General features: G+C 36.5%; 1 protein-coding gene across 1 annotated transcript; it reads right to left on the bottom strand.

Moving 5' to 3' along the window:
- Positions 1-5,887: 5,887 nt before the first annotated feature.
- LOC121991470 (cytochrome P450 CYP73A100-like) lies at positions 5,888-11,915 on the bottom strand. The gene is made up of 3 exons (XM_042545468.1): positions 11,780-11,915; positions 11,639-11,691; positions 5,888-6,196 (listed from the first exon to the last, which is right to left on the bottom strand). Exons 1-3 carry the CDS (start codon positions 11,913-11,915, stop codon positions 5,888-5,890), a joined length of 498 nt encoding a protein of 165 aa, XP_042401402.1.
- Positions 11,916-25,000: the final 13,085 nt, after the last annotated feature.

The following is a 25,000-nucleotide window of genomic DNA, read 5'->3' as shown; positions in this document are numbered from 1 at the left end:
TTACATGGTAGATAGCTAGATGTGTCAATCAGATTGACTATAAAAGCATAACAAAATATAGTTCTGATGCTTTCTTGTTCCTCACTTCCATATGATGATATTTTTGTTCCCTAAGAAAGAGAACTTGAGAATCTAAATTGGAATGCCATGTCAACTCGTCTGACAACTCTGCTTATATAATGAAAGGAAACCTTTTGCCGAATTATTTCAACATGCTCTCAAACGAATCATTATTGCAGGTCATCCGGCTCTGAGACATGCACCATTCCCAGTTACACACCAAGCGGTTGATAGGTGGCCACATGCAACAAGCACTGGATAGTATTGATATCGTGATAAAAAAGGTCCACCAAGTGTGGGTTAAAGGAAGAAGATAATAATTGATCGTGGAGGTTAAAATCAAGGAGATCAATGTTAGAGGATCGACCAATAGACTCACTAAATGGTAGTCGAGCGGAGCTTTACATTAAAGGCTGACCGGGCATGAGTCTCCCGACTGGCAATGGAATGAACCAAGTGAAGACGCGTGTAGATGACCGAATCGCTATTTCGGTCAGACGTGAACATACTATCTAGAATCGTCGTCACAGGGAAAAGCAGCCGAATATTGGAAAACTCGGTCGAGCAGAGGAGTACTCGGCCGAGCGGCTATCCCACTCGGCCGATCGGCAGGAACCCTGATGTATATTTGGATATACTTTTGGGAGATGGCGTCGATGACACGTGACATGGTCTACAAGCGGATCGTACGACAGACAAATCGGAGAACGTGCCCACGACCAATTGGAGAATATGTCCATGACCACGTGTCCAAGACCAATTGGGGAACGTGCTCACAACCAATGGGAGAATGTGCACATGCCTCGACAAACGCGTACGTCACCCACTTGGGCATTATATAAAAGGGGTTCGTACACCGGCGCAGGTACGCGTAATTCACTTTTGGCGCTTGTGTTAATATTGTTTCATCTTCATTTTTTTCGTACAGATGACTGACTTCAGCGTCGGAGGGCCAACGTCGGGACCCCTTTTTTGACCTAGTACTAACATGTCTCGTGCTTACAGATTGGAGCATGATCTATATCCAATCAACGTAATAGCTGCATCTGTAACTTTTCGTCATCACTATTTTTGGACAGGAAAGTCAAAATGATGAATTTCAGGCAGTTACCCATCAATATTTCCTTCTGTTTTTTTTTTCAACTTCATCACGTCACTGTATCTTACTATGTTGATAATATGATAATTATTATTGTTTTCAGGCTTTCAGGCGCACTGCTTACTTTCTTGTGGCTGGTAATGAGATGACAAAGCAAAAACAGCAAAGTTAAGGTAAGCATTGTGCAAATGGATCATCAACATCCACATAAGATTTAACTTGGCCTTCAATTGACAATTTTTTGACATTATGTATATAATACTCTCCAAGTCATGCTACTTTGTCATGTGCCTATGGATCTCACGAATGCACTCTGCCTGTTTATCATTTCACATTCATCAGACGGTATATCATATATGTTCATCTTAATGAATCTCATGAGTGCAGATGGTTTGAAGTTTGAACTGTTTTCTGCTATCCTGATGATTCCTACTACATGTTCTCAGGGTTTAGTATCCTCTTAACTAATTCAGATAAGTTGAACTCTGTTTTATTGAAATGGACTTGTGATACCCTTCCTCATTTATGTTTTTCTAACAATTGGAATTATTGTGAAGAAAAATAAATTATATAATGTTCTCGTTTGACAATCATCCTTTATTTCATCATCCTTTGTTTACAAATAATGGGGAAAATTAATGATATACATCCCTAATCCTAATAAGAATACGTATATTTTGACAAATTGATCTTCCAGTTGAACTGAGGCGTGCCATCCATGCTGCATGATTTGTGATTATCAATGGATGAGGTATGTGATAAGAAGGGCAGTGATCATAAGAATATATGCTATTCCTTGGTCTATAGTTTTACCTGCAAAGAGGAGATACTTAGTTATTTTACCACAGATTTAAAGACACGAAATCCAACTGTGAAAATGAATTCAATTACATACCATCATTGGTCGAAGCTGCTCCTTCTATGGTTGTCATCGCTTTTATTGTCGTAGTTGTTCCTTGACACACTAATGGATGAAGAGGCACGGCGATCAATGCATAGGTTAGCATGAGAACTGAAACCTTGAAGGAGGCCATGAGTGATCTCGAATGAACACTGTGAAGTGAGGGTAGAAGTGATATTGTTGAGCAAATGGATTGATGCCTAAGTTTGTATTCCTCGCTAGCTAATTGCATGGATATATATACATATTGCCACCATGGATATATATACATAGCATACAATATATACTGGGTATTTGAACGGCCCAATAGAGCCACCAAATTTGATCAAGTTAGGATGGTTTAAATGAATTATTAATCAAACGTAAATTGGGCGCTTGATGTATGTGGAAGCATTAATTATTGAAGTCAGTTAATGACCAATTAATGCCTTTAATTCATTGTTTCATACGTAGCCAGCCGGCAAATGGCCGTTTACTTTGTCCTGGTTTATTAGTTTAATATTTTAAAACATCTATACCAATTTTTCTATCTCTATATCTAAAATTTAAAATAATAACTCATTTTATTAAATTTAAACAATCATTTTTCACTATACTAGCTAACCTAAAATTTTTATTATCTTCATTTTTTTTTATTATTTTCTCCTATTTCATCTATATTTTTTTTAGAAAATATACCGTACAAATTTCATAGTTGAAAGGTGTTTTTATAAAAGGGTTTTATGTCCGCGGCGGCGCGGCCTACTGAGTGCCCACATCGATAGCTCTACGCTTCTTTGCAGCAAGTGACATGAACAAATTGGAAGACACTTCTTTCAAGAGTTCGAAACTAAAACGTATTAGGAATTGTCTTTTTGTTTTATTATAGTAAAATTATATCATTCTTTAATTAATTGGGCACCACGTGAGGATACCAATTCGATCCATTTAAAACGAATTAGAATATTTTTAAGAAAATATTTTTTTTCTAGTTTTCTTTTGAAATAATGTAGCATTACTTTTCAAATGAAGGATTCTCCAAGAAACCACTGTTGGCTATATGATACGCTTTATCCCATTCAACTCGTTTCAAAATTAATCAGTCCGAAAAGATATGATATATGGCTTAAACATTATAACTCTTTAAGCAATTTAATTAGTATCCTGTTTTTTTTTATCCAACTTGATGTCGTATCAAAAAAAAAATGTATTGATGTAATCTTGTGTGCTTTATAACTTGAGGCTAGAAATGATTTTTTTAATGATTTGTTTGATAAAAGATAAATTATATATCATCAAGATATATAACTTGATGTTCAAATACAATATCAACTTCAAATCTCTCTCTTAAATATTAAGTAGTTATGGGTCTATTAAACATAATGTATCATAATAAATATAGAGGTGTGACCTGCCCGCATCAGCCTGCTAGTCCCTCGATAGTGACATGTAAACACCTATAATATCCTCGGATATATAGTCATCTCATATATCATATACAATCAAAATCTCATACTATCCGAGAATTACCTACTTACAAGTAATAAAAAAAGATATACTCCTTTACTATCCGAGAATTACCTACATGATGGGCATACCCTGTCTGATGCTATAGTGTTGATATATGATCCTGTATCTGTTAGATATATTTATATTTATATTTTGGACATGAATGTGCTCTAATAAAATATTTTCAATATGAAAGAAATTAATGGATTTCTTTTAAAAATTTAATACACTTAAAAGATACAAATCATTAAATATGTTAGCTCTTTTTGGCCTAACCATTATATAGTAGTTTTTATTTACTTCTAGTGTTATCAAGCGTTTTTTCTGCAATACTATTCTAAAAACATTTTTCTTCGAACGAAGAAAATAAAATTTATTTGTCAATAAATGAAGAACTAATGGATCAATAATTATTACAAGTAAAACATAAAAACATTATTAACGACATCATCAATGATTTACTATACATTTTTATATTTCGCATCGATAAATTTCTAAGTTGTTTTCGCATTCGGGGTGACTTTACTCTGAATTAATGTTGTATTGACTTGCATACGCAAAAAATAAAAAATCTTTGCAGAAATTAAAAGATTTGTTTAGAAAAAAATTACTTTGTCATTTTTTTAAGAATAAATCTATAGATTTTTTCCCCCTTGTTGCAAACTTAGTTTTGTCATCGCTTAAAATTAGGAACTTAATTTACTCAGTAAATGATAGCTAGTCACTTTCACAACAAATACCACAAATAATCTCATTCACAATGACAAAAAGAGGGAAATAACATTAAATAAAGCATCTAATTAAGCCATCAAACTGTTTAATTGATTTTCTAAACATTCTAATGGGACTCCAATACAAGTAAATATATTTTTAAGTGGACCAAATTAAAGAACATGATCTCATTTTTTTTTCACTCAACAATGAGCAATGAAGAAACATGAACCGTGTCATCCATGAAAATCATCAATGGAGAAGATATGTTACGAGAAGCGCGACCATCATAAGCAAGTAGGCTATTCCTTGATCTATCATTTTGCCTGTAAGAAAAAAGTACAATATGATTAGTTAACTAATTTTATCATACTATACCACACTATGTAGAAATTATTGAACTCTATCAATTACCGTCACTCGTTGCAACTCCTGCTTCATTCGTCGCTGTCATCATCTTCGTCGTTGATCCTGGACACAAGAATGGATGAAGAAACACCGCAATGAATGCGTAGGTTAGTAGGAGAGTTGAAACCTTGATGGAAGCCATATGCTCTCAAATGAAAACTACAAGTGTTCAAAATATATGAGATTGGTTGAGCTTCAGTTTAATCAAGTGTGGTGCCTAATTACATGGATGGATATCTCTATATATAGAGAGAGTAACACTTGAGATTTGAATAGTTTGATCCTTCAACTCTGATCAAACTAATTAAGCTGGTGTGAATTAAATTACTAAGCTGACGTACATAAGCCGATTGGTGTTAATTTGTGTGAAATAAGTGAAGTTAATTAATGAGTCAAAGCCTGCAATTAATGAGTCAGGTGGCTTCTCAGTCAAGAGTCTGATAAGATTCATTGGTTAATTGCTCAAGAGATTAATTAATTTGCTGGCGCCTTTGAGACGTTTCAGAGATGGTAGATCATTCTGTTTGAGCCTTTAATTAAATGCCAGAAGTAGTTGTATATTTTGGTGTATTAAGTTTAACAGTTTGTTAACAGAATTATCTATAAAAATGACTAAAATTAATAGTAACAAATACTTCCATCAACACTAACAAATTATTGAATTGAATTAATAAAAATATTGTCAGCACTCTAAAACAGGCGTACCTGAACTCAAAGTCTATGATCTCAACAAACTTTTCTCCACACTGATGCACACAACTTCTCTCCCCAGCTTGAACATCCAAAAGACTGTCCATGGATGGTTTCTCCAAGCTACTCTTTAGGCAAATTAAAGCTCTGGCCTCCTTTTTCTTTTCTTTTTCTTTTTTGCTTGCAGAGATGAGGAACAAAAATCATCTAAGATCAGTCCTCCTGGAATCCAGTTCTTTCTCCATCAAATGGTGTTGATTGCACTATAACAGAGGAGAAGAAGTGTCTTCTTTCCTTAGTTGATGGCATTGGAACTACTGAACCTGGCGTAAGGATTTTTGCTTTGGTTTTAGTTGCACCAGACATGTCTTTCTGTTGGCAAATTTATCTAGTTTTCGTAAAATTTGTAGTTTTATAAATGTTTGAACGTCAAGGACAATATTCACATTCACACAGGCAATAACCCAAACACTTTCTGGGCTTAATCTCTGTTCTCCAACTCGAAGCCGACAGTTGGGGTTGATCCCCGGTCACCATGCGTTCACGATGACCTTCGTCTGCTTGGGGATTTCGTACCAACCGAACTTCGCCGCGTCAAGGTTCATTTGGGGAACCAACAGCGGGATCGGCGAGTGCATTGAGAGCATCTCCTTCACCACCGCCTGCAAGTACAGCAGTGGCGGCATGCTTGTTTCCGTCTCCGGCTCCTCGGCCAGAACTCGCTGAAGCTCCTCTGGGAACGGCTTGTAACATCTCGAGTGTTTCACCAGCTCTGCCAGTGTCCACTCCATTCCCCACAACGTCGTCAGCAGTGTCCGCTCCATTCCCCACAACGTCGTCTGTTATAGCAATTTGATCATGTTAGAAAATCGTGAAGAAGGCTGGTCGAGGATGTGACTTTTAGGTTGACAGTTGGTAGACCTTGCTTCGTTCTACAACATAAGAGACGTTTGTCGAGTCAGGAAAAGGGTGCTTGACGTTAGTCCTCCGAAGCTCAAGTCAGTCACGGGAAAGATGGAAGGAAATTGAGTAATATCAATCACAGGTGTAAATGGTGAATAACGTATACTTCCATCGGTTCATGGACCTCTCTTTATATAACATCTCAGTGGGCGACGTGCGCTCTCCTTAAGGCGTGGGCATGTTTTCCAAATTATCCTATGAAAGGGCATGTCAAAAAAGTGACTTTGACACCATACCTTAACAGAATATTGTAAATCCTTGATGCGACAGTAGAAGCTTTCATCGTACAATCCGCCTGTTGATTATATCTTGTTATGAACGGCATTATCTCCCAATGGGATATCAAGAGATATGAGATGGGTCCCCCTATTTGGCTGAGCGGGGGAGTCGTTCGATCGGGGATCCCTGCCCGGTCGACTTCAGTCGATCTTTTTCATAATCTCTTAGCCCAGTTGATTGTTACCGCCCGACCGAGCGAGTGCTCTGGTCGCCTTATGATTCCTCCGCTTTGTGATGAGCATCTGATGTTCTTGCTATAGTGCTCTTAGCTGTCCGGACGTTCTACTCGAACAAGCCACTTACCGATCGGACACTTCATGCTCGATCGGCAACTGTCGTAGACCTCCGTTTGACTCACCTTTGGTGAACACGTTGGTTCTGTGGCGTTGACCGCCATGTCGACCTTGACTTTGACCTACACGCCATCTGCTACCTCTATCCTTGACCCGCACTTGGTGAGCCCCTTATCACCACATCACAATCTATTCCACAGTCCTGTCAGAGATTGTCATCAGAGTTATGGTGGAAATGTACTGAATTTGAAATTTCAAAATCAAAATTCAAAATTTAGTCTTATCTGTTGAGAATATTGAGCAGATAATCTCAAGCTCTCGGTCTAGATTTGTCCGATCTACTTCTTCTTCGATAGCGTTGTTGGGTGCTTAAGTCGTCATTCACTAGCCTACAAAGTGGAATATTCTGAGCCCAAGTGGGTTATCAAGAATAGACTACTAGGAGTGTTTCTCGAGTGTCGCGAGGTCCGCGTGGCTCTTGTACTTTCCAAGTCCGAGTGGGAAACCAAATCGGAGTTCCCAAGTGCAGAGCTCACCGAGTGCTAAGTCGTCAAGCTCGTCAAGTGTTAAGTCATCAAATCAACTGGGTTGCCGAGTGGATACATTAACTCAACTATTAATATCCTTGAATACTTCTGCTTGATTGCTGAGTCAGGAGAGGAATCACCCGACTGCCCATATCACTCAAGCTTGAGTGGGTTACTGTACCGAGCTGGGGCAACGAGTCTGAGTCAAGAAATGAAAGCTGAGACCTGCGTTTAATGCAGTTTTTTTAAAACAGATCCATTTCCCTCCGGTTGTGCTTCGAGATTATGAATTGTTGATGCAATTAGCCTCCAAAGTTTCGATGTTCGACAATATATCTATGTCTGGTCAAGTTTGACTTAGGGTTGATCTAAACAAGACCTGATGTTTGAAAGTTAGCTAAGTTTAGTCAAGTCATAGGTTAACTGGATGACTAGCAAAGGTAAGGCCTAGTCAGGTCAAAGATTGACTGAATGACTAGCAAGGAAAAGTCCAACCAGTCAAGGGTTACCAGATGATTACCAAGAAAAAGTCCTAGCAATATGTTAGGTAAGGAAAAGTCTATCCAGTCAGGGATGATTGGATGTCTGGCAAGTGGCGAGTCCAAGAAGGATGCTTGACAAACTTGATTCTAAGGGAGTGAACCTTAGATAGTAAGATCCTAAGAGAGTAAGTCTTAGTTGATGAATTATAGGAGGAATCCTAAGCAAGTAGTCTAGTAGGTCAAGTAGACATACAATGTTGGATCATGAAAATAAATAAATATGAATGTATAAGAATATACAAGATTTTATTTAAATTTTTAAAATTTTAAATAAAATTTTATATATTTTAATGGGATAAATTAATTAAAGTTTTAGAAAGTTTATTTGAGTTATCCTATTTAAGTTATGAGTTGATGGAACCATAAACAAAGTTGATTCATTAAAACCTAGGTTTTTTATTTCCCTTTCCCATGCCTACCACCACTACCCTATCATTTTCCCCATGTCCGCATGCTCAAAGCCAACCATTGTCGCTCCTTCTTCCCTTGTTCGATGGCACATCCCGCGAACCCCCTCGTATTTGTCTTAGACACCTACGCACCGACCAAATGAGCCTGTAGCCCCACACCCGTCTAGCTGCCTCTCATGGTCGTCTCTCGCCTTTCTCCAAACTTGCCCACGCTTCTGCTTATGCTCATTTGAGAGTGAGTGATTTTTTCAACAATCAAAGGAGACTTGCATCCTCTGTCTAGTTGTTTCCCTTCCTTGATGTTGTGATCACTACCTCACCCCCACCTTCGTCAGCCACTATGAACCACCATTAGAGAAGAAGAGGAAGTCGACTATAGGGTAACAAAGTAATTGAATTAAGTTGTATTTGGTTGATTAAATCCAGTTAACTTCAATTCACATAGTAAATCCATGATTAAAAGTAGTATTAAATTTATTAGAATTGTATTTGGTTGATTAAATCTTGTTAGCTACAATTAACATAGTAAATCTATGATTAACAATAGTATTAATTTAATTAGAATTGTATTCGATTAATAAATCTGTTAGCCTCAGTCTATTTGCTTCTTAAGTTTGATATTTACTTGCTTTTCCTTATTTTAGTCTACTTGATATTTATGCAATCTCGTCGCTATCCATGTTATTTATTGTTTATACTTATGCCTTTATGTTAGGGATACCATAGTGTAAATTGTAGAATTTTATTCTTGGAATTGATTATTATTGCACTTATTTAGACTGTTTGTTATTATGCTCATATTATGTATATCATGTTTGCCCATGAGATCCATTCGTGGTAGCATGTTGTTTGTTACACACAGACAGTGATCTTCCATGTACTTTGACTCTCGATGAGATCTATTTATGGTAGCATGTTGTTAGGTGTAGTCAGTAGTTAGATAGCTACCTAATAATCTTGTTTGTCTACTGGACTCATTGGTGGTAGTATATTGTTGCGTGCAAACAGTGGATGCATCTTGACTGCTCATGAGATCCATTTGTAGTAACATCTTGTTGAACACAGTTAGTAGCTGGATAGCTACCTAATAATCCTATCTACCTATGTGACCTATTTGTGGTAGTATGTTATTATGTGTAGACAATGGATACACCCTGACTTCCCATGAATTTCATTCATGGTAGTATGTTGTTGCATGTAGTCAATACTTGTGATGTGCTTGTTATATGCCTGTTTTATACATGCGATTTTTGGATGTACTATATGTACTCCTAATTTATTAGTTATACTTTGTTGAATAGGTTAATGGAGGGTTATATTATTATTATTTATGCATTTGTTAGCAAATGATTATATTAGTGCACTTACTTTTGATAGTAAGTAATATTACCTAGACTACTTCATTTGAATTCCTTGTGTGATGTAGTGCATGTACTATCTTTTTTATACCCGTTGAATTATTGTATTCACTATCCCTTGCTTGTTCTTTAACTTTTAGGTTAACAGATAAAGAATATGTTGTGTCACTTAAAGGTCTTGACTGTCGACCCCACTTGAGATTGTATTCTCTTTATGAGTTGTTTGATTTGTTTTTCGTTATCTCTATTTATGGTTTTCTTCCCTTGTCAGATTTTTGAGTTTTATTATAATAGTATAACTTTTATCTTATTTAGTTTAGTGTGTTTACATGTACATATATACATACACACAATAACATTTGGAAACGTAGTGATTTTATATTACATTGGTATTTGTGTTGGCTTTAATGGTTTTTGTATCGATTAGTTTTTTTTTCTTTTTTACGGTTTTTTATTTTTTTTATTTCTTTTCCTTTTTTTATTTTTTTTAAAGTTTTTCTTATTTTTTACTTTTTTTTTTATATTTTATATTTTTTATGTTTAATATTTTTTCTATTTTTTATATATATTTTTACATATTCTTTATGTTTTTTTATTATTTTTTAGGTTTTTTTATTTTTAATTTTTTTTACGTTTTTCTATTTTAATGTTTTTTTCCCATTTTTTTTATTATTTTTTGATTTTTTTTATTTTTTTACATTTTTAAAAGTTTTTTTTTTTATTATATTTTCTATTTTTTTATTTTTTCTTTATGTTTCTTTATTACATTTTTCTCTTATTCGAGGACATTTTGGGTAAAAAAATTTTGTTAACCTCGGAATCAAGAAAAATCTTAGTTTTCTAAGATTTTTCGATTCTAAGTTGCATTACCATTTTGTTGACGTGTCGAGCATGGAACATTACTCGGAAATCATCGATTATCTAAATCAAATAAGACTTTCGTTGATAACCTTAGATAAATAACTAAAGTTATCAAAGATAATTTAGAATCAAATGCACCCTAAGGAGGTGTTGAAGGTGACTTCATAGAATCTTATATCATGCTTTGATATTTGATGTTACAGTGTTGATATATGATCATGTATGTGTTAGATATATTTATATTTATATTTTGGACATGCATGTGCTCTAATAAAATATTTTCAAATCATTAAATATGTTAGCTCTTTTTGGCCTAACCATTATATAGTAGTTTTTATTTACTTCTAGTGTTATCAAGCGTTTTTTCTGCAATACTATTCTAAAAACATTTTTCTCCGAACGAAGAAAATAAAATTTATTTGTCAATAAATGAAGACCTAATGGATCAATAATTATTACAAGTAAAACATAAAAACATTATTAACGACATCATCAATGATTTAATATTTATATTTCGCAAATTTCTAAGTTGTTTTCGGAGTGACTTTACTCTGAATTAATGTTGCATTGACTTGCATACGCAAAAAATAAAAAATCTTTGCAGAAATTAAAAGATTTGTTTAGAAAAAATTTACTTTATGTCATTTTTTTTAAGAATAAATCTATAGATTTTTTCCCCTTGTTGCAAACTTAGTTTTGTCATCGCTTAAAATTAGGAACTTAATTTACTCAGTAAATGATAGCTAGTCACTTTCACAACAAATACCACACATAAATAATCTCATTCACAATGACAAAAAGAGGGAAATAACATTAAATAAAACATCTAATTAAGCCGAAATAACATTAAATAAAGCATCTAATTAAGCCATCAAAAACTGTTTAATTGATTTTCTAAACATTCTAATGGGACTCCAATACAAGTAAATATATTTTTAAGTGGACCAAATTAAAGACCATGATCTCAATTTTTTCCACTCAACAATGAGCAATGAAGAAACATGAAGCATGTCATCCATGAAAATCATCAATGGAGAAGATATGTTACGAGAAGAGCGACCATCATAAGCAAGTAGGCTATTCCTTGATCTATCATTTTACCTGTAAGAAAAAAGTACAATATGATTAGTTAACTAATTTTATCATACCATACCACACTATGTAGAAATTATTGAACTCTATCAATTACCGTCACTGGTTGCAACTCCTGCTTCATTCGTCGCTGTCATCATCTTCGTCGTTGATCCTCGACACAAGAATGGATGAAGAAACACCGCAATGAACGCGTAGGTTAGTAGGAGAGTTGAAACCTTGATGGAAGCCATATGCTCTCAAATGAAAACTACAAGTGTTCAAAATATATGAGATTGGTTGAGCTTCAGTTTAATCAAGTGTGGTGCCTGATTACATTGATGGATATCTCTATATATAGAGAGAGTAACACTTGAGATTTGAATAGTTTGATCCTTCAACTCTGATCAAACTAATTAAGCTGGTGTGAATTAAATTATTAAGCTGACGTACATAAGCCGATTGGTGTTAATTTGTGTGAAATAAGTGAAGTTAATTAATGAGTCAAAGCCTGCAATTAATGAGTCAGGTGGCTTCTCAGTCAAGAGTCTGATAAGATTCATTAGTTAATTGCTCAAGAGATTAATTAATTTGCTGGCGCATTTGAGACGTTTCAGAGATGGTAGATCATTCTGTTTGAGCCTTTAATTAAATGCCAGAAGTAGTTGTATATTTTGGTGTATTAAGTTTAACAGTTTGTTAACAGAATTATCTATAAAAATGACTAAAATTAATAGTAACAAATACTTCCACCAACACTAACAGATTATTGAATTGAATTAATAAAAATATTGTCAGCACTCTAAAACAGGCGTACCTGAACTCAAAGTCTATGATCTCAACAAACTTTTCTCCACACTGATGCACACAACTTCTCTCCCCAGCTTGAACATCCAAAAGACTGTCCATGGATGGTTTCTCCAAGCTACTCTTTAGGCAAAGCTCTGGCTTCCTTTTTCTTTTCTTTTTCTTTTTTTGCTTGCAGAGATGAGGAACAAAAATCATCTAAGATCCTTCCTCCTGGAATCCAGTTCTTTCTCCATCAAGTGGTGCTGATTGCACTATAACTGAGGAGAAGAAGTGTCTTCTTTCGTTCCTTAGTTGATGGCATTGGAACTACTGAACCTGGCGTAAGGATTTTTGCTTTGGTTTTAGTTGCACCAGACATGTCTTCTGTTGGCAAATTTATCTAGTTTCGTAAAATTTGTAGTTTTATAAATGTTTGAACGTCAAGGACAATATTCACATTCACACAGGCAATAACCCAAACACTTTCTGGGCTTAATCTCTGTTCTCCAACTCTAAGCCGACAGTTGGGGTTGCTCCCTGGTCACCATGCGTTCACGTTGACCTTCGTCTGCTTGGGGATTTCGTACCAACCGAACTTGCCACGTCGAGGTTCAGGTGGGGGACCAACAGCGGGATCGGCGAGTGCATTGAGATCATCTCCTTCACCACCGCCTGCAGGTACAGCAGTGGCGGCAGGCTTGTTTCCGTCTCCGGCTCCTCGGCCAGGACTCGCTGAAGCTCCTCTTGGAGCCGCTTCTAACAACTCGAGTGGTTCACCAGCTCTGCCATTGTCCACTTCATTCCCCACAACGTCGTCTCTTAGAGCAATTTGACCTTGTCCGAAAATCGTAAAGAATGTTGGCTCGGGATGTGATTTCTAGGTTGACTGCTTGTAAACCTTGCTTTGTTCTACAATACAAAAAAACGTCTAAGTCAGTCACCGGAAAGATAGAAGGAAATGGAGCAACATTAATCATAGGCATGAATAGTGAATAACGCGTACCTCCGTCGGTGCATGGACCCCCTTTATATAGCGCTCCAACGGGCAACGTACACACTCCTTAATGCATGGGCATGTTCTCCAAATTGTCCTATAAAAGAACATGTCAGAAAAGTAGCTTTGACATCATACATTAACAGAACATGCAAATCTTTGATGCGACAATAGAAACTTTCATTGTATGATCCGTCTGTTAACTATGTCTCGTTGTCAGCGGTATTATCTCCCAAAGGGATATCAAGAGATATGAGATGAGTTTCACTATTGGCCGAGCGGGGGAGCTATTCGGCCTGATATCCCTGCCCGATCGACTTCAGTCGATCTTCTTCGTAATCCCTTACTCCAGTTGATTGTTACCACCCAACCGAGCGAGCGCTCCGGTCACCTTATCGTTCGTCCACTTTGTAATGAGCATATGATGTTCTTACTGTAATGCTCTTAGTTGTACGGACATCCTACTAGAACAAGCCACTTACCAATCGGCAACTGCCGTAGGCCTCCGCTCGACCCACCTTTGGTGAGCCTGTTGGTTCTGTGACGTTGACTCCCTTTACTTTGACTACCACGTCAGCCTTGACTTTGACCTCCACTCCATTTGCTACCTCCGTCCTTGATCCGCACTTGGTGGGCCCCTTATCATCGCATCACAATCTATTCCACAATCCTGTAAGAGATTGTCGTCGGAGTTATGATGGAAATGTACTGAATTTGAAATTTTAGAATCAAAATTCAAAATTTACTCTTATCTGTTGAGAATATTGAACTGATAATCTCAAGCTCTCAATCTAGATTTGTCCGATCTACTTCTTCTTCGATAGTGTTTCTGGGTGCTTGAGCCATCATTCGCTAGCCTACCAAGTGGAATATTCTGAGCTCAAGTGGGTTGTCAAGAATAGACTGCTAGAAGTGCTTCTCGAGTGTCGCGAGGTCCGAGCGACTCTTATACTTTCCGAGTCCGAGTGGGAAACCAAATCGGGACATTGAATTCCCAAGTGCAGAGCTCACCGAGTGCTAAGTCGTCAAGCTCGTCAAGTGTTAAATCGTCAAATCAATCGAGTTGCCGAGTGGATACATTGCTCGACTACTGAATAGGTTGAATGCTTCTGTCGAGTCAGGAGAGGAATCACTCAATTATAAATATCCCTGAATACTTCTACTTGATTGCTGAGCCAGGAGAGGAATCACCCTCGTACCCATATCGCTCGAGCTCTCGTGGGTTATTGTATCAAGTTGGGGCAATGATTCTGAGTTAAGAAACAAAAGTTGAGACCTGCATTTAACGTAGTTTTTTTTTTAAAACAAATCCGTCTCCCTCTAACTGTGCTTCGAGGTTATTAATTGTTGATGCAATCAGCCTCTAAGGTTTCAATATTCGACAATATATCTATGTCTGGTCAAGTTTGACTTAGGGTTGACCTAAACAAGACCTGATGTTTGGAAGTTAGCTAAGTTTAGTCAAGTCAAAGGTAAATTGGATGACTAGCAAAGGTAAGGCCTAGTCAGGTCAAAGATTGACTGGATAACTAGCAAGGAAAAGTCTAGCCAGTCAAGGGTTACTGAATGTTTAGCAAGGAAAAGTCCTAGCAAGATGTTAGGCAAGGGAAAGTCTATCCAGTGAGGGATGTTGGATGTCTGGCAAGTGGCAAGTGGCAAGTGGCAAGTGGCAAGTCCAAGAAGGATGCTTGATAGACTTGATTCTATGGGAGTGAACCTTAGATTATAAGATCCTAAGGGAATAAGTCTTAGGTGGTGAATTCTGACAGGAACCCTAAGCAAGAAGTCTAGTAGGTCAAGTAGACATAAAGTGTTAGATCATGAAAATAAATAAATATGAATGTATAAGAATATACAAGATTTTATTTGAATTTTTAGAATTTAAAATAAATTTTTATATATTTTAATGGGATAAATTAATTAAAGTTTTAGAAAGTTTATTTGAGTTATCCTATTTAAGTTACGAGTTGATGGAACCCATAAACAAAGTTGATTCATTAAAACCTAGGTTTTTTATTTTCCACCCCCGCCGTTGCTACCCTATCATTTTCCCCATGTCCGCATGCGCAAAGCCAGCCACCATCGCTCCTTCTTCCCTTATTCGATGGCACATCCCGTGAACCCCCTCACATTCGCCTCAGACACCTACGCACTGACTAGATGAGCTTGTAGACCCACACTCATCTAGCCGCCTCTCATGGCTGCCTCTCGCCTGTCTCCAAACCCGCCCACACTTCTGCTCATGCTTATTTAAGAGCGAGTGATTTTTTTCAGCAATCAAAGGAGACTTGCATCCCCTGCCTGATTGTTTCCCTTCCTTCCTTCACGTTGTGATCACTACCTCACCCCCACCTTCATCAACCACTGTGAACCACCATTAGAGAAGAAGAGGAAGCCTACTATAGGGTAACGAAGTAATTGAATTAAGTTGTATTTGGTTGATTAAATCCATTTAGCTTCAATTAACATAGTAAATCCATGATTAAAAGTAGTATTAATTTGATTAGAATTGTATTCATTTGATTAAATCTTGTTAGCTACAATTAACATAGTAAATCCATGATTAACAATAGTATTAATTTGATTAGAATTGTATTCGGTTATTCGGTTAATAAATCTGTTAGCTTCACTCTATTTGCTTCTTAAGTTTGATATTTACTTGCTTGTCCTTATTTTAGTCTACTTGATATTTATACAGTCTCATCGCTATCCATGTTATTTATTGTTTATACTTATGCCTTTATGTTAGGGATACCATAGTGTAACTTGTAGAATTTTATTCTTGGAAGTCATTATTATTGCACTTACTTAGACTGTTTGTTATTATGCTTATATTATGTATATCATGTTCGCCCATGAGATCCATTCGTGGTAGCATATTGTTGCACACAAACAGTGATCTTCCATGTACTTTGACTCTCGACGAGATCTATCTATGGTAGCATGTTGTTAGGTGTAGTCAGTAGTTAGATAGCTACCTAATTATTCTGTTTGTCCACTAGACTCATTGGTGGTAGCATATTGTTGCGTGCAAATAGTGGGTACTGTTGGGACCATTAGCCAGCTAGAGGTTGGGGGGTTGAATAGTCCTGCACAAATAAATAAATGAACCCTTCTCGGACTTAAAAGAATACTTGTATAAACGATAAATAAAAGAAACTAAAAGACAGAGACTCAGAGAGTTTTACTTGGTTACAACCGGGGAGGTTGTTAATCCAAGGAAATGATGTGCACTAATTCCTCCTTCATGCGGAGAAGCCTCTTTACAGTAATGAAAGCTCAGAAAGGAAAAAGCTAAACAAAACAAAAAAGCTCATAAGTGTTGTATCAAGAATTGCTTGTTATTTTTTAGCTTATGGACCAATGCTATATTTATAACCTTGGTCGGGGCGCCTGGAAAGGTTCCAGGCGCTTGAAGTGGGATAGAAATCTATCCTTGATGCAACGGTCAACACCCACGTCGAAGTGGATAAAATAAGATTCTGGGTACCCAAAAGGGTTCCGAGCGCTCGGACCCTAAAAGTCAACAGGGTTGACTTTTTTGGTCCGGACCCTCTACTCCGGTGCTGCTTGCCTCGGTTCAAGTCTTCCGCTTTGACTATGCTAGCTTGGGTGATTTTGGCCATCCGGAATAGGGCTCACTCGAACCCAACTTTCGGCCTTCTCGAGCAACCTTCCGCTCCAACTTCTCGTCCCTCGGAAATGCCGCGCGCCTCCTTCTCGTCCGCCCGCGTACACTTTCGCAGCACCTCGCCCCTCAGATGCACCAAGCCCCGTCGGCTCTCTCCAGTGCCGTCCTTCTCGCTAGCTGTGTCTTTTGCTCGACTTCTTATGCTCCTAAGCTCCTGCACACTTAGACATAGGGTTAAACATAATAGGACCTAACTTAACTTATTTGATCACATCAAAATAACCTTGTGTTGGATCGAGATTGCGCTAGAGGGGGAGAGAGGGGGTGAATAGCGCTCGTGACTTTCACGCGTTTCAGATTCTTAAAACACTCGAGAATTAGGCAGCGGAAATTAAAACAAGACACAAAAGCACACTAAGATTTTACTTGGTTCGGAACCTTGGGTAACTCCTACTCCAAGGCCCACGCTTGTTGAGCGTTTACTCTAGGTAATCACTATAATCGGGTGAAAGATTTACAAGATGGATTACAAGAAATGTAAAAGAAATTATACCGACAACACAAAGTTAACAAAATCGGAGTGCCGGGTCGTCGGAAACTTGTTGTAGCTTTGTCGGAACTTCTCGTTAGTAGCTGGATGCAGAAAGGTTGCTCGTGAATCGATGATCTGGACTGCTGCTTGAACCCTCCTTAAATAGCATGCTTGAGGTGCCTCCAAGCCTGTCGGAGGAACCTCAAACATGAAATTATATCCCGGATCCTGCGCTGCGATAAGCCTTTGCGTCGCTACTGTTTATTCGCCTTGAGGCGCCTCCATCACACTCCAAGGTGCCTCCAGCTCCTTTTACGTAGCCAGCTCACTTTGCACCCGAGGCACCTCCAAGCTCCATGGAGGCGCCTCGAATACTATTCATCTGAGGCAAACTTTGTGTTTTAGTACCTGCAAGATACGTTAGTCCCAAAATACCCTGCAACACAAAGTTAGCACATAATAAACATAATAAAAAGAGTATTTGACAGTCTCTGGACTGTCCGGTTCTGACTTCGAATTTCCGATCGGAAATCCTAGGTCGAACCTACGCCTACTATTCCCTCTTCCGAGGAACGCACCCTTACCTACTCCACTCAGGAGAGTTTACCTTTTGCTAGTTCAGTCCTCCAGACCGACTGGACTTTTGCTCGACGCTCGAGTCTTCCGGTTTTCATGCTGGACGTACGTCCGGTCCACGACCCATCTAGTCTTCCACCCGGTTCGCGACACCAGGATTTCAACCTAGGGTTACCGCCCCTAGGATTTTTGCCCGAAGACCTCGACCCGCCAAGGCTTTCCGAATAGGGTTACCACCCCCTATGACCTAGGGTTACCGCCCCTAGGGCTTTCCACTTGCCTAACTGCAACTAGGATTTTTGCCTAAGTACACTTAGGACTTTTCCTACAACGCTCATTCAACATATTAGTAAACAAAACACCTTAACTTTGAATCCTTTGACATAATCAAAATATAGGTTCGATCGTCAGATGCTTCCCGCACCAACACCTTGGGGTACCAATAATCTCTCCCTTTTTGATGTGAGCAATCCAAGTTAAGCTAGGATAAACAACTAATACTAAATTTTGTAATAAAGTGCAAAATGTAAAAACAAATTTTAAGCTACCTCCCCTTAGACTTAATTCTCTCTTCTCCCCCTTTGATTATATAAAAAATGGAGTACCAAAAAAAATCTAAGGGTAACATTTATAAAACTCTGATTTTCAAATATTTTTTGAAAAATTTATCAAGATTTTTAATAATAATTTTGAGAGCACTAAAAATGTAATAAAAAAATTCCCCAGTTTAAACAATTTTTTTTAAAAATAATTTTTATAGAAATTTTGGTAAAGTAAATATGATACTAAAGAACTTTAAGTAAAATTTTTTTTCTAAGTTTTAAAAAAATTTTATGCAACATATAAAATACATATTGGTAAATCACAAGTTTATAAAATAACTTAAAAAAACTTTAAGTAAAAATAATGAAAAAATTTATTTAAGAGTTTTCTAAAAAAATTGAGTAACTATTCAAAGCATTATCTAATTCCAATTTTAATAGTTTATCAGTTAGTTAATTAAACATTTTATTTCAATATTTGGCTTCCAGGCTGTGACGAGGCACTAGGCCTTCTTGGTTATTGGAGAAACAACAACTTTTTAGACAAAGCCTCATAAAGAAATTAAACGTGTAATGTACTCTCTGAAAGTCCTAAGTCCAATTATACTTTAATTAAGACAAGACTTTGGAACCCAGTAAAGGTTCCTTCCAACTGGGTTAATTAGAAATTTCTTAGGGACATATTTCTAATTTATCCTTTATGATATCTAAAATACCAGTTCAAATTATATCTTCTAATACTTGTACTATATGTGCATGTGTGATGTTTTAACTTTTTTATTTCTTTATGTAAATTATCATTTTCTAACTTTAATTTATCAAAATCTTCTAATGGACAGGATTTTGCTAGAATTACTTTTAATTCTTTAATTTCTTTTTTCTAATTTGCAACAATCTTTAGATAATAATTTAACGAATTTAAATATTTTATCAAGAGGAAGAGATCGTACCTGACTTACCTTATCGATCTCGTTGTTCGTGGCTCCCCCTGAACTACTGCTTTCTTCCAATGTCGCTGGGGCTTCATCGATGCTCTCGATGCTCATTTCGGAATAGCTTTCTTCGTGTTTGTCTTGATGACTTGCCATCAACACAAGTCCGAAGAAAGCCTCAACTTCCGATTCGGACGACGTTTCGTCCCACGTCACCTTTAAAGTCTTGTATTTGTTTGTTTGGACATGCTTCTTTCCTTTATCCTTGTTCCTCAACTTAAGGTAGTTGTCCTTAACGTACCCTTCTTTGTTGCAGCGGTAGCATCTGATTATCCTTTTCTTTCTACCCTGCTGATGGTTAGTCTTTCTTGATTTAAATAACTTTTTAAAATGTCTTACCATTGTTACCATTTCTTCGTCGTCGAGAGAGGATTCTGACTCATGTTCGTCTCTCGTTGCTTTGAAGGTGCGATGTTGTGTTTTAGCTCCTTCGTAACTGCACATCTTAATTCATGCACTTCAAAAGTTGGAAAAAAATTCTTCTAAGGTAATATATTCTAAGTCCTTAGAGATATAGAAGACATCTACTAGTGATGCTCATTTTGTATTTTTAGGGAATGCATTAAGAGCGTACCTTAGCTAATCTCAATTACTTACCTTTTCTTCGAGATTCGAAAGCCTGGTGATGAGCTCTTTAATCCTTGAGTGAAGTTGTGCAATCATTTCGTCTTCTTCAAATCGTAGGTTGGTGAGCTGGTTGCGAAGTAAGTCCCTTCTCGCAAGCTTGGCTTTGGACGTCCCTTCGTGTACCTTAAGGAACTTCTCCCAAAGCTCGTTTGCTGAGTTGTAGGTGTCGATCCAGTTGACTTCTTGTGGCGGAAGGATGCTCAGCAGATGGAACTCTGCTTTGCCGTTTGCCACGTAGTCGGTCTGCTCCTTCTTTGTCCACTGGTATTCTTCCTTACCCTCGGGTGCTACAAAACCGAACTTCATTATTAATAGTAATTCAAAGTTGATTTTAAAGAATACCTACACTCGTTTTTTCTAGCTAGTGAACTCCCCCTCGAACTTCAGTAGGTATATGCTCAGTCCGGCCATTAATTCTATGCTTCGATTGGCGGTTAGTCCTCCTGAAGTGTCCTGGCTCTAATACCACTTGTTAGGACCATTGGCCGGCTAGAAGGGGGGTTGAATAACCCTGCACAAATAAATAAACGAACCCTTCTTGGACTTAAAAGAACACTTGCATAAATGATAAATAAAAGAAACTAAAAGACAAAGACTCAGAGAGTTTTACTTGGTTACAACCTGGGAGATTGTTAATCCAAGGAAATGATGCGCACTAATTTCTCCTTCAAGCGGAGAAACCTCTTTACAGCAATGAAAGCTCATAAAGGAAGAAGCTAAACAAAACAGAAAAACTCACAAGTGTTGTATCAAGAATTGCTTGTTATTTTTTTAGCTTCTGGATCAAAGCTGTATTTATACCCTTGGTCGGGACGCCTGGAAGGGTTCCAGGCGCCTGGAGTGGGATAAAAAACTATTCTCGATGCAACGGTCAACATCCACGTCGAAATGGATAAAATAAGATTTCGAGCACCCGGACCCATGTTGACTTTTCGGTCCGGGCCCTCTGCTCCGATGCTGCTTGCCTCAGTCTGGGTATGCCGTTCCGGCTCTGCTCGCTTGGGTGATTTCGGCCATCAGGAATAGGGCTCACCCGAATCCAACTTCCGACCTTCTCGAGCAACCTTACGCTCCGATTTCTCGTCCCTCATAAACGCCGCACGCCTCCTTTTTGTCCGCCCGCGTACTCTTCTGCATGTCTTGCGGGAACCTAGATCTGGAAGCAAGATGAAAGGCAGACGAAAGCAATTGATGCAATTAGACCAAATCTGGGGTGAACCAGACTTGACTTGGGTCAAACTTGACCCTAGCTAAGTTGGTCGGTTGATCCCAAGGATCTGTAGAATGAATCCAAGTATTAATAGATTGATTGGGTTTATCGGCCAAGTTTGAGTTCGGACTTAGGTTGGTGACATGACATGGTTTGGTAGATCGAAAAAAGATTTTTTGGTCGACCAATAAACTTCATAATGATGAGATCGCAGATCGTAATAAACTTGATTGTGGGGATCAAGTTTTATCTAGGATCGGTATACCGATAGACCTTATTAGTAGACCCAAAAATTTCTATAAAAGAAACCCTGAGCAAGACGTTCAAATCAACAATTCTCTACTATCCTTCTTTGTACTCAGAAGAAAACAAGTTGCGAAGCTCTGCAACAAGGGAAACACTAAAAGGGGTGCGCTATGCTCAAGTCTTACAGATCGGCTTAACAAATTTATTTGTATTTATTTAAGTACATGCACGCTATTTCATTATCTTTTGATTGTACCTAAATTGCAAGCGGTTTTTCCATCTCCAGAAAAATTTTAGAAAGGAGATAAAATAGTGGACGGACTCCTCTTGAATATAAGCCTTGGATGTACTAATTGTAAGTACCCCGTAGTAGTTTTAGTGTAATCAACCAAGTCAAGTTAGGTCCTGTTGTGTTTGATCTTTGTGTCTAAGTGTGTAGGAACTTATGAGCACAAGAAGTTGAGCGAAAGATGCGGTTAGCTAGAAGGATGGCACGGAAAAGAGTCGACGGGCTTGGTGTGCCCGAGGGATGAGGTGATGCGGAAGAGTACGATTGCAGACGAGAATGAAGCATGCGACATTTTTGAGTGATGAGAAGCCGGAGCAGAAGATTGCTCGATGAGAAGGCTAGAAGATGAGTTCGGGTGGGCCCAATTCCGGATAGCGGAGATCACTCAAGCGATCGGAGAAAGCGCCGGGGAGTTAGTACAATGTTGACTAATCCGGGTCTCGGACCACCAGGGTGCCCCAAGGGTGCCTCATTATTGCGGATTAACTTTTGGGTTCACGTTAGCAACGGTCTGAGCACTTGGAGCAGTTCGAACATCCGGAGATGGATAAAAATTTATCACTTGGTCGTTGCATGGAGATAGAGTTTTGTCACATTGGGGGTGCCCAAAGAGGGTCCGGGTGCCCGGATCGTGCCACATAAATAAACGGTCAGATTCGACCAGTAGACTATAAATAGAGCTCTGGTCACAGTGGTTTCGAAGAACACACTTTTGTACTTTGAATTTCATTATGCTTTCCATTTCCGAGCTTATTTTCATGTATGAGGTTTCTCCGCTTTCGACGTTTTGTTTGAGAAGGAGATCTTCATAATGAGCCTACTTTTCTTGGAGTAGCAATCTTCCGATTGCAAACTAAGAAAATTTGTGTCTCATACTTTTCGTATTTCTATTATCTTTTTGTTAAGTGTGTAATTATTTAAACCCCAACTGTTTGAGAAAGGTATACTTATTTTTTTTATGTAGGTTAATTCATCCCCCTCTTGCCGGCCGCACGAGACCTACACTAACTATGGGGTTAGAAACCATGTAAATCGCCTGTGTCTTTGTTTCTATTTGTTTATTATTATTTCGCTACGTACTAATCTGATTACAAAGAACAAACAACAAAATGAAAAGAAAAAACACGATCGATATTCATCACCTCTATTGATCCCACTGGTATTATAATTGATATTAGAGTTTGGAGGGCTCTCGATTAGATTAACTGCCAAGGGAACATGGATGCCTAAGATTGAGGAGGTTAACTGCCAAGGGAACATGGATGCCTAAGATTGAGGAAGAGAAAATGTATGATGATAAATTTAAGTTTTAAATTACATATTATATATTTTAAGTAGGGAGAGAGGGAACTATAAAAATAAGTGTCATACTTATAAGATTCGAATGACACAACTGGTGGCAAAGGAGCAACCAATGTTAGGAGCCCGAAAAAACAAAAAATAAAGTGCAACCGATTCGACCGCTACAAGAACCAATGCTGGGAGAAGAAGACGAAGAAAAAGTCTACGGAATTAGGGAAAGCAAACAATGTTAGTGCATGATTTAGATTATTCAAATTATTACAGTAAATTAGAAAGAATTAGCATGTCGATTAATTCAATTAATGAAGATAAAATTAACTTGAAAATTTTAAATTTAATTAATTTAGACAATCCGAATTTAAATTCTAATTTAATTTATAAAAATAATTCTCATTTATATAATTTAATCATCAATAATTTAGAATTAATTAATATTGATAACCAACTTAAATGACCAAGTCATTCTAATCTAGATTAAATTAATCATAATTTTAACAAAATATTTTCTTTATTCGATCCAGATAAATCTAAATTGATTAATTTAAATTTAATTAATTCAATAAATTCTAAATTAATTAACTATTAAAATAAATCCAATTTGAAACATTTTAATTTAATAAATTCAAAATTAATAAATAATCAATATAATTCACAAGATAAATTTAAATTTAACAACTCAATTTTAATTAATATAATTAATCTAAAATGAATTAATAATCAAAATAATTATCAAGATAAATCTAATTCAAATTTAATTAAATTAAAAATTCACAATTAAATAATTAATTAATTAAGATAATTCTAAAAATAATTTGATGAAGTTAAATATTAAAAATTCAAATTTTAAAATTAAGAAAATTAAATTATAAATCTTAAAAAGATAAATTCAAAAGATAAGTCTACAAATACAAATTAAAAAGAAAATTTCAAATCTTAATCCTATATAAAATTTTAAAAATTAAAAAAATAAAAATCTTTTAAAGATAAATTCAGAAAATAATTTATCAATTTCTAAAAATGTAAATTCAAATTTTAATTCGAAGTTAAATTTTACAAATTCAAAAGATAAAATTTCAAATAAGATAAATTCTAATTTTAAAAATACAAAACTTTAATATTTAAAATTAAATCTGAAAATATGAAATTAAATATTAAAAATTGAGAAAATAAAACTTCAAATCTTAAAAATTGTAATTCTAATTAAATGCAAAAAAAATCTGAATTTAAAATTTAAGAGTCATTTATAATAAAGTACTCTTTACATGAAACAATGACTAATTTAATAAATCAAAATTAAATCTGAAAATAAGTTGAAATTAAATACCAAAATTTAAGAAACTAAATTTATAAATTTTTATAAGGCAAATCTAAATTTTAAAAAATCATAAATTAAATTTTAAACTAATTATCATAAAGTACCTTATTAATATGGAACTAATTAATAAAATTTTACCTATTAAAATAATTAAATTAATAAAATCAAAATATGTTAATGTGGGTTTTCACTTTCGTATATATAAAAAAAAATGTATAAAATTGAGAATTTAATACATTTTTAGAAATCATTTATTAATTGTTTGACATGTTTAGTATACCATAGAGTTGTGGG

The sequence above is a fragment of the Zingiber officinale genome, chromosome 6B, assembly GCF_018446385.1.
Source record: "Zingiber officinale cultivar Zhangliang chromosome 6B, Zo_v1.1, whole genome shotgun sequence".
NCBI lineage: Eukaryota > Viridiplantae > Streptophyta > Magnoliopsida > Zingiberales > Zingiberaceae > Zingiber > Zingiber officinale.
This window is presented reverse-complemented; position numbering and strand designations above follow the sequence as displayed.

Bases quoted from the DNA above. Each gene is read 5' to 3' on its own strand.
- LOC121991470 (XM_042545468.1), bottom strand. From the start codon at position 11,915: ATGGCTTCCATCAAGGTTTCAACTCTCCTACTAACCTACGCGTTCATT. The intron at 11,692-11,779 runs GTAATTGATAGA...TTTTTCTTACAG, and splicing joins AGGAGTTGCAACCAGTGACG to GTAAAATGATAGATCAAGGA. The intron at 6,197-11,638 runs GTAACATATCTT...TTGCTATAACAG, and splicing joins TTATGATGGTCGCTCTTCTC to ACGACGTTGTGGGGAATGGA.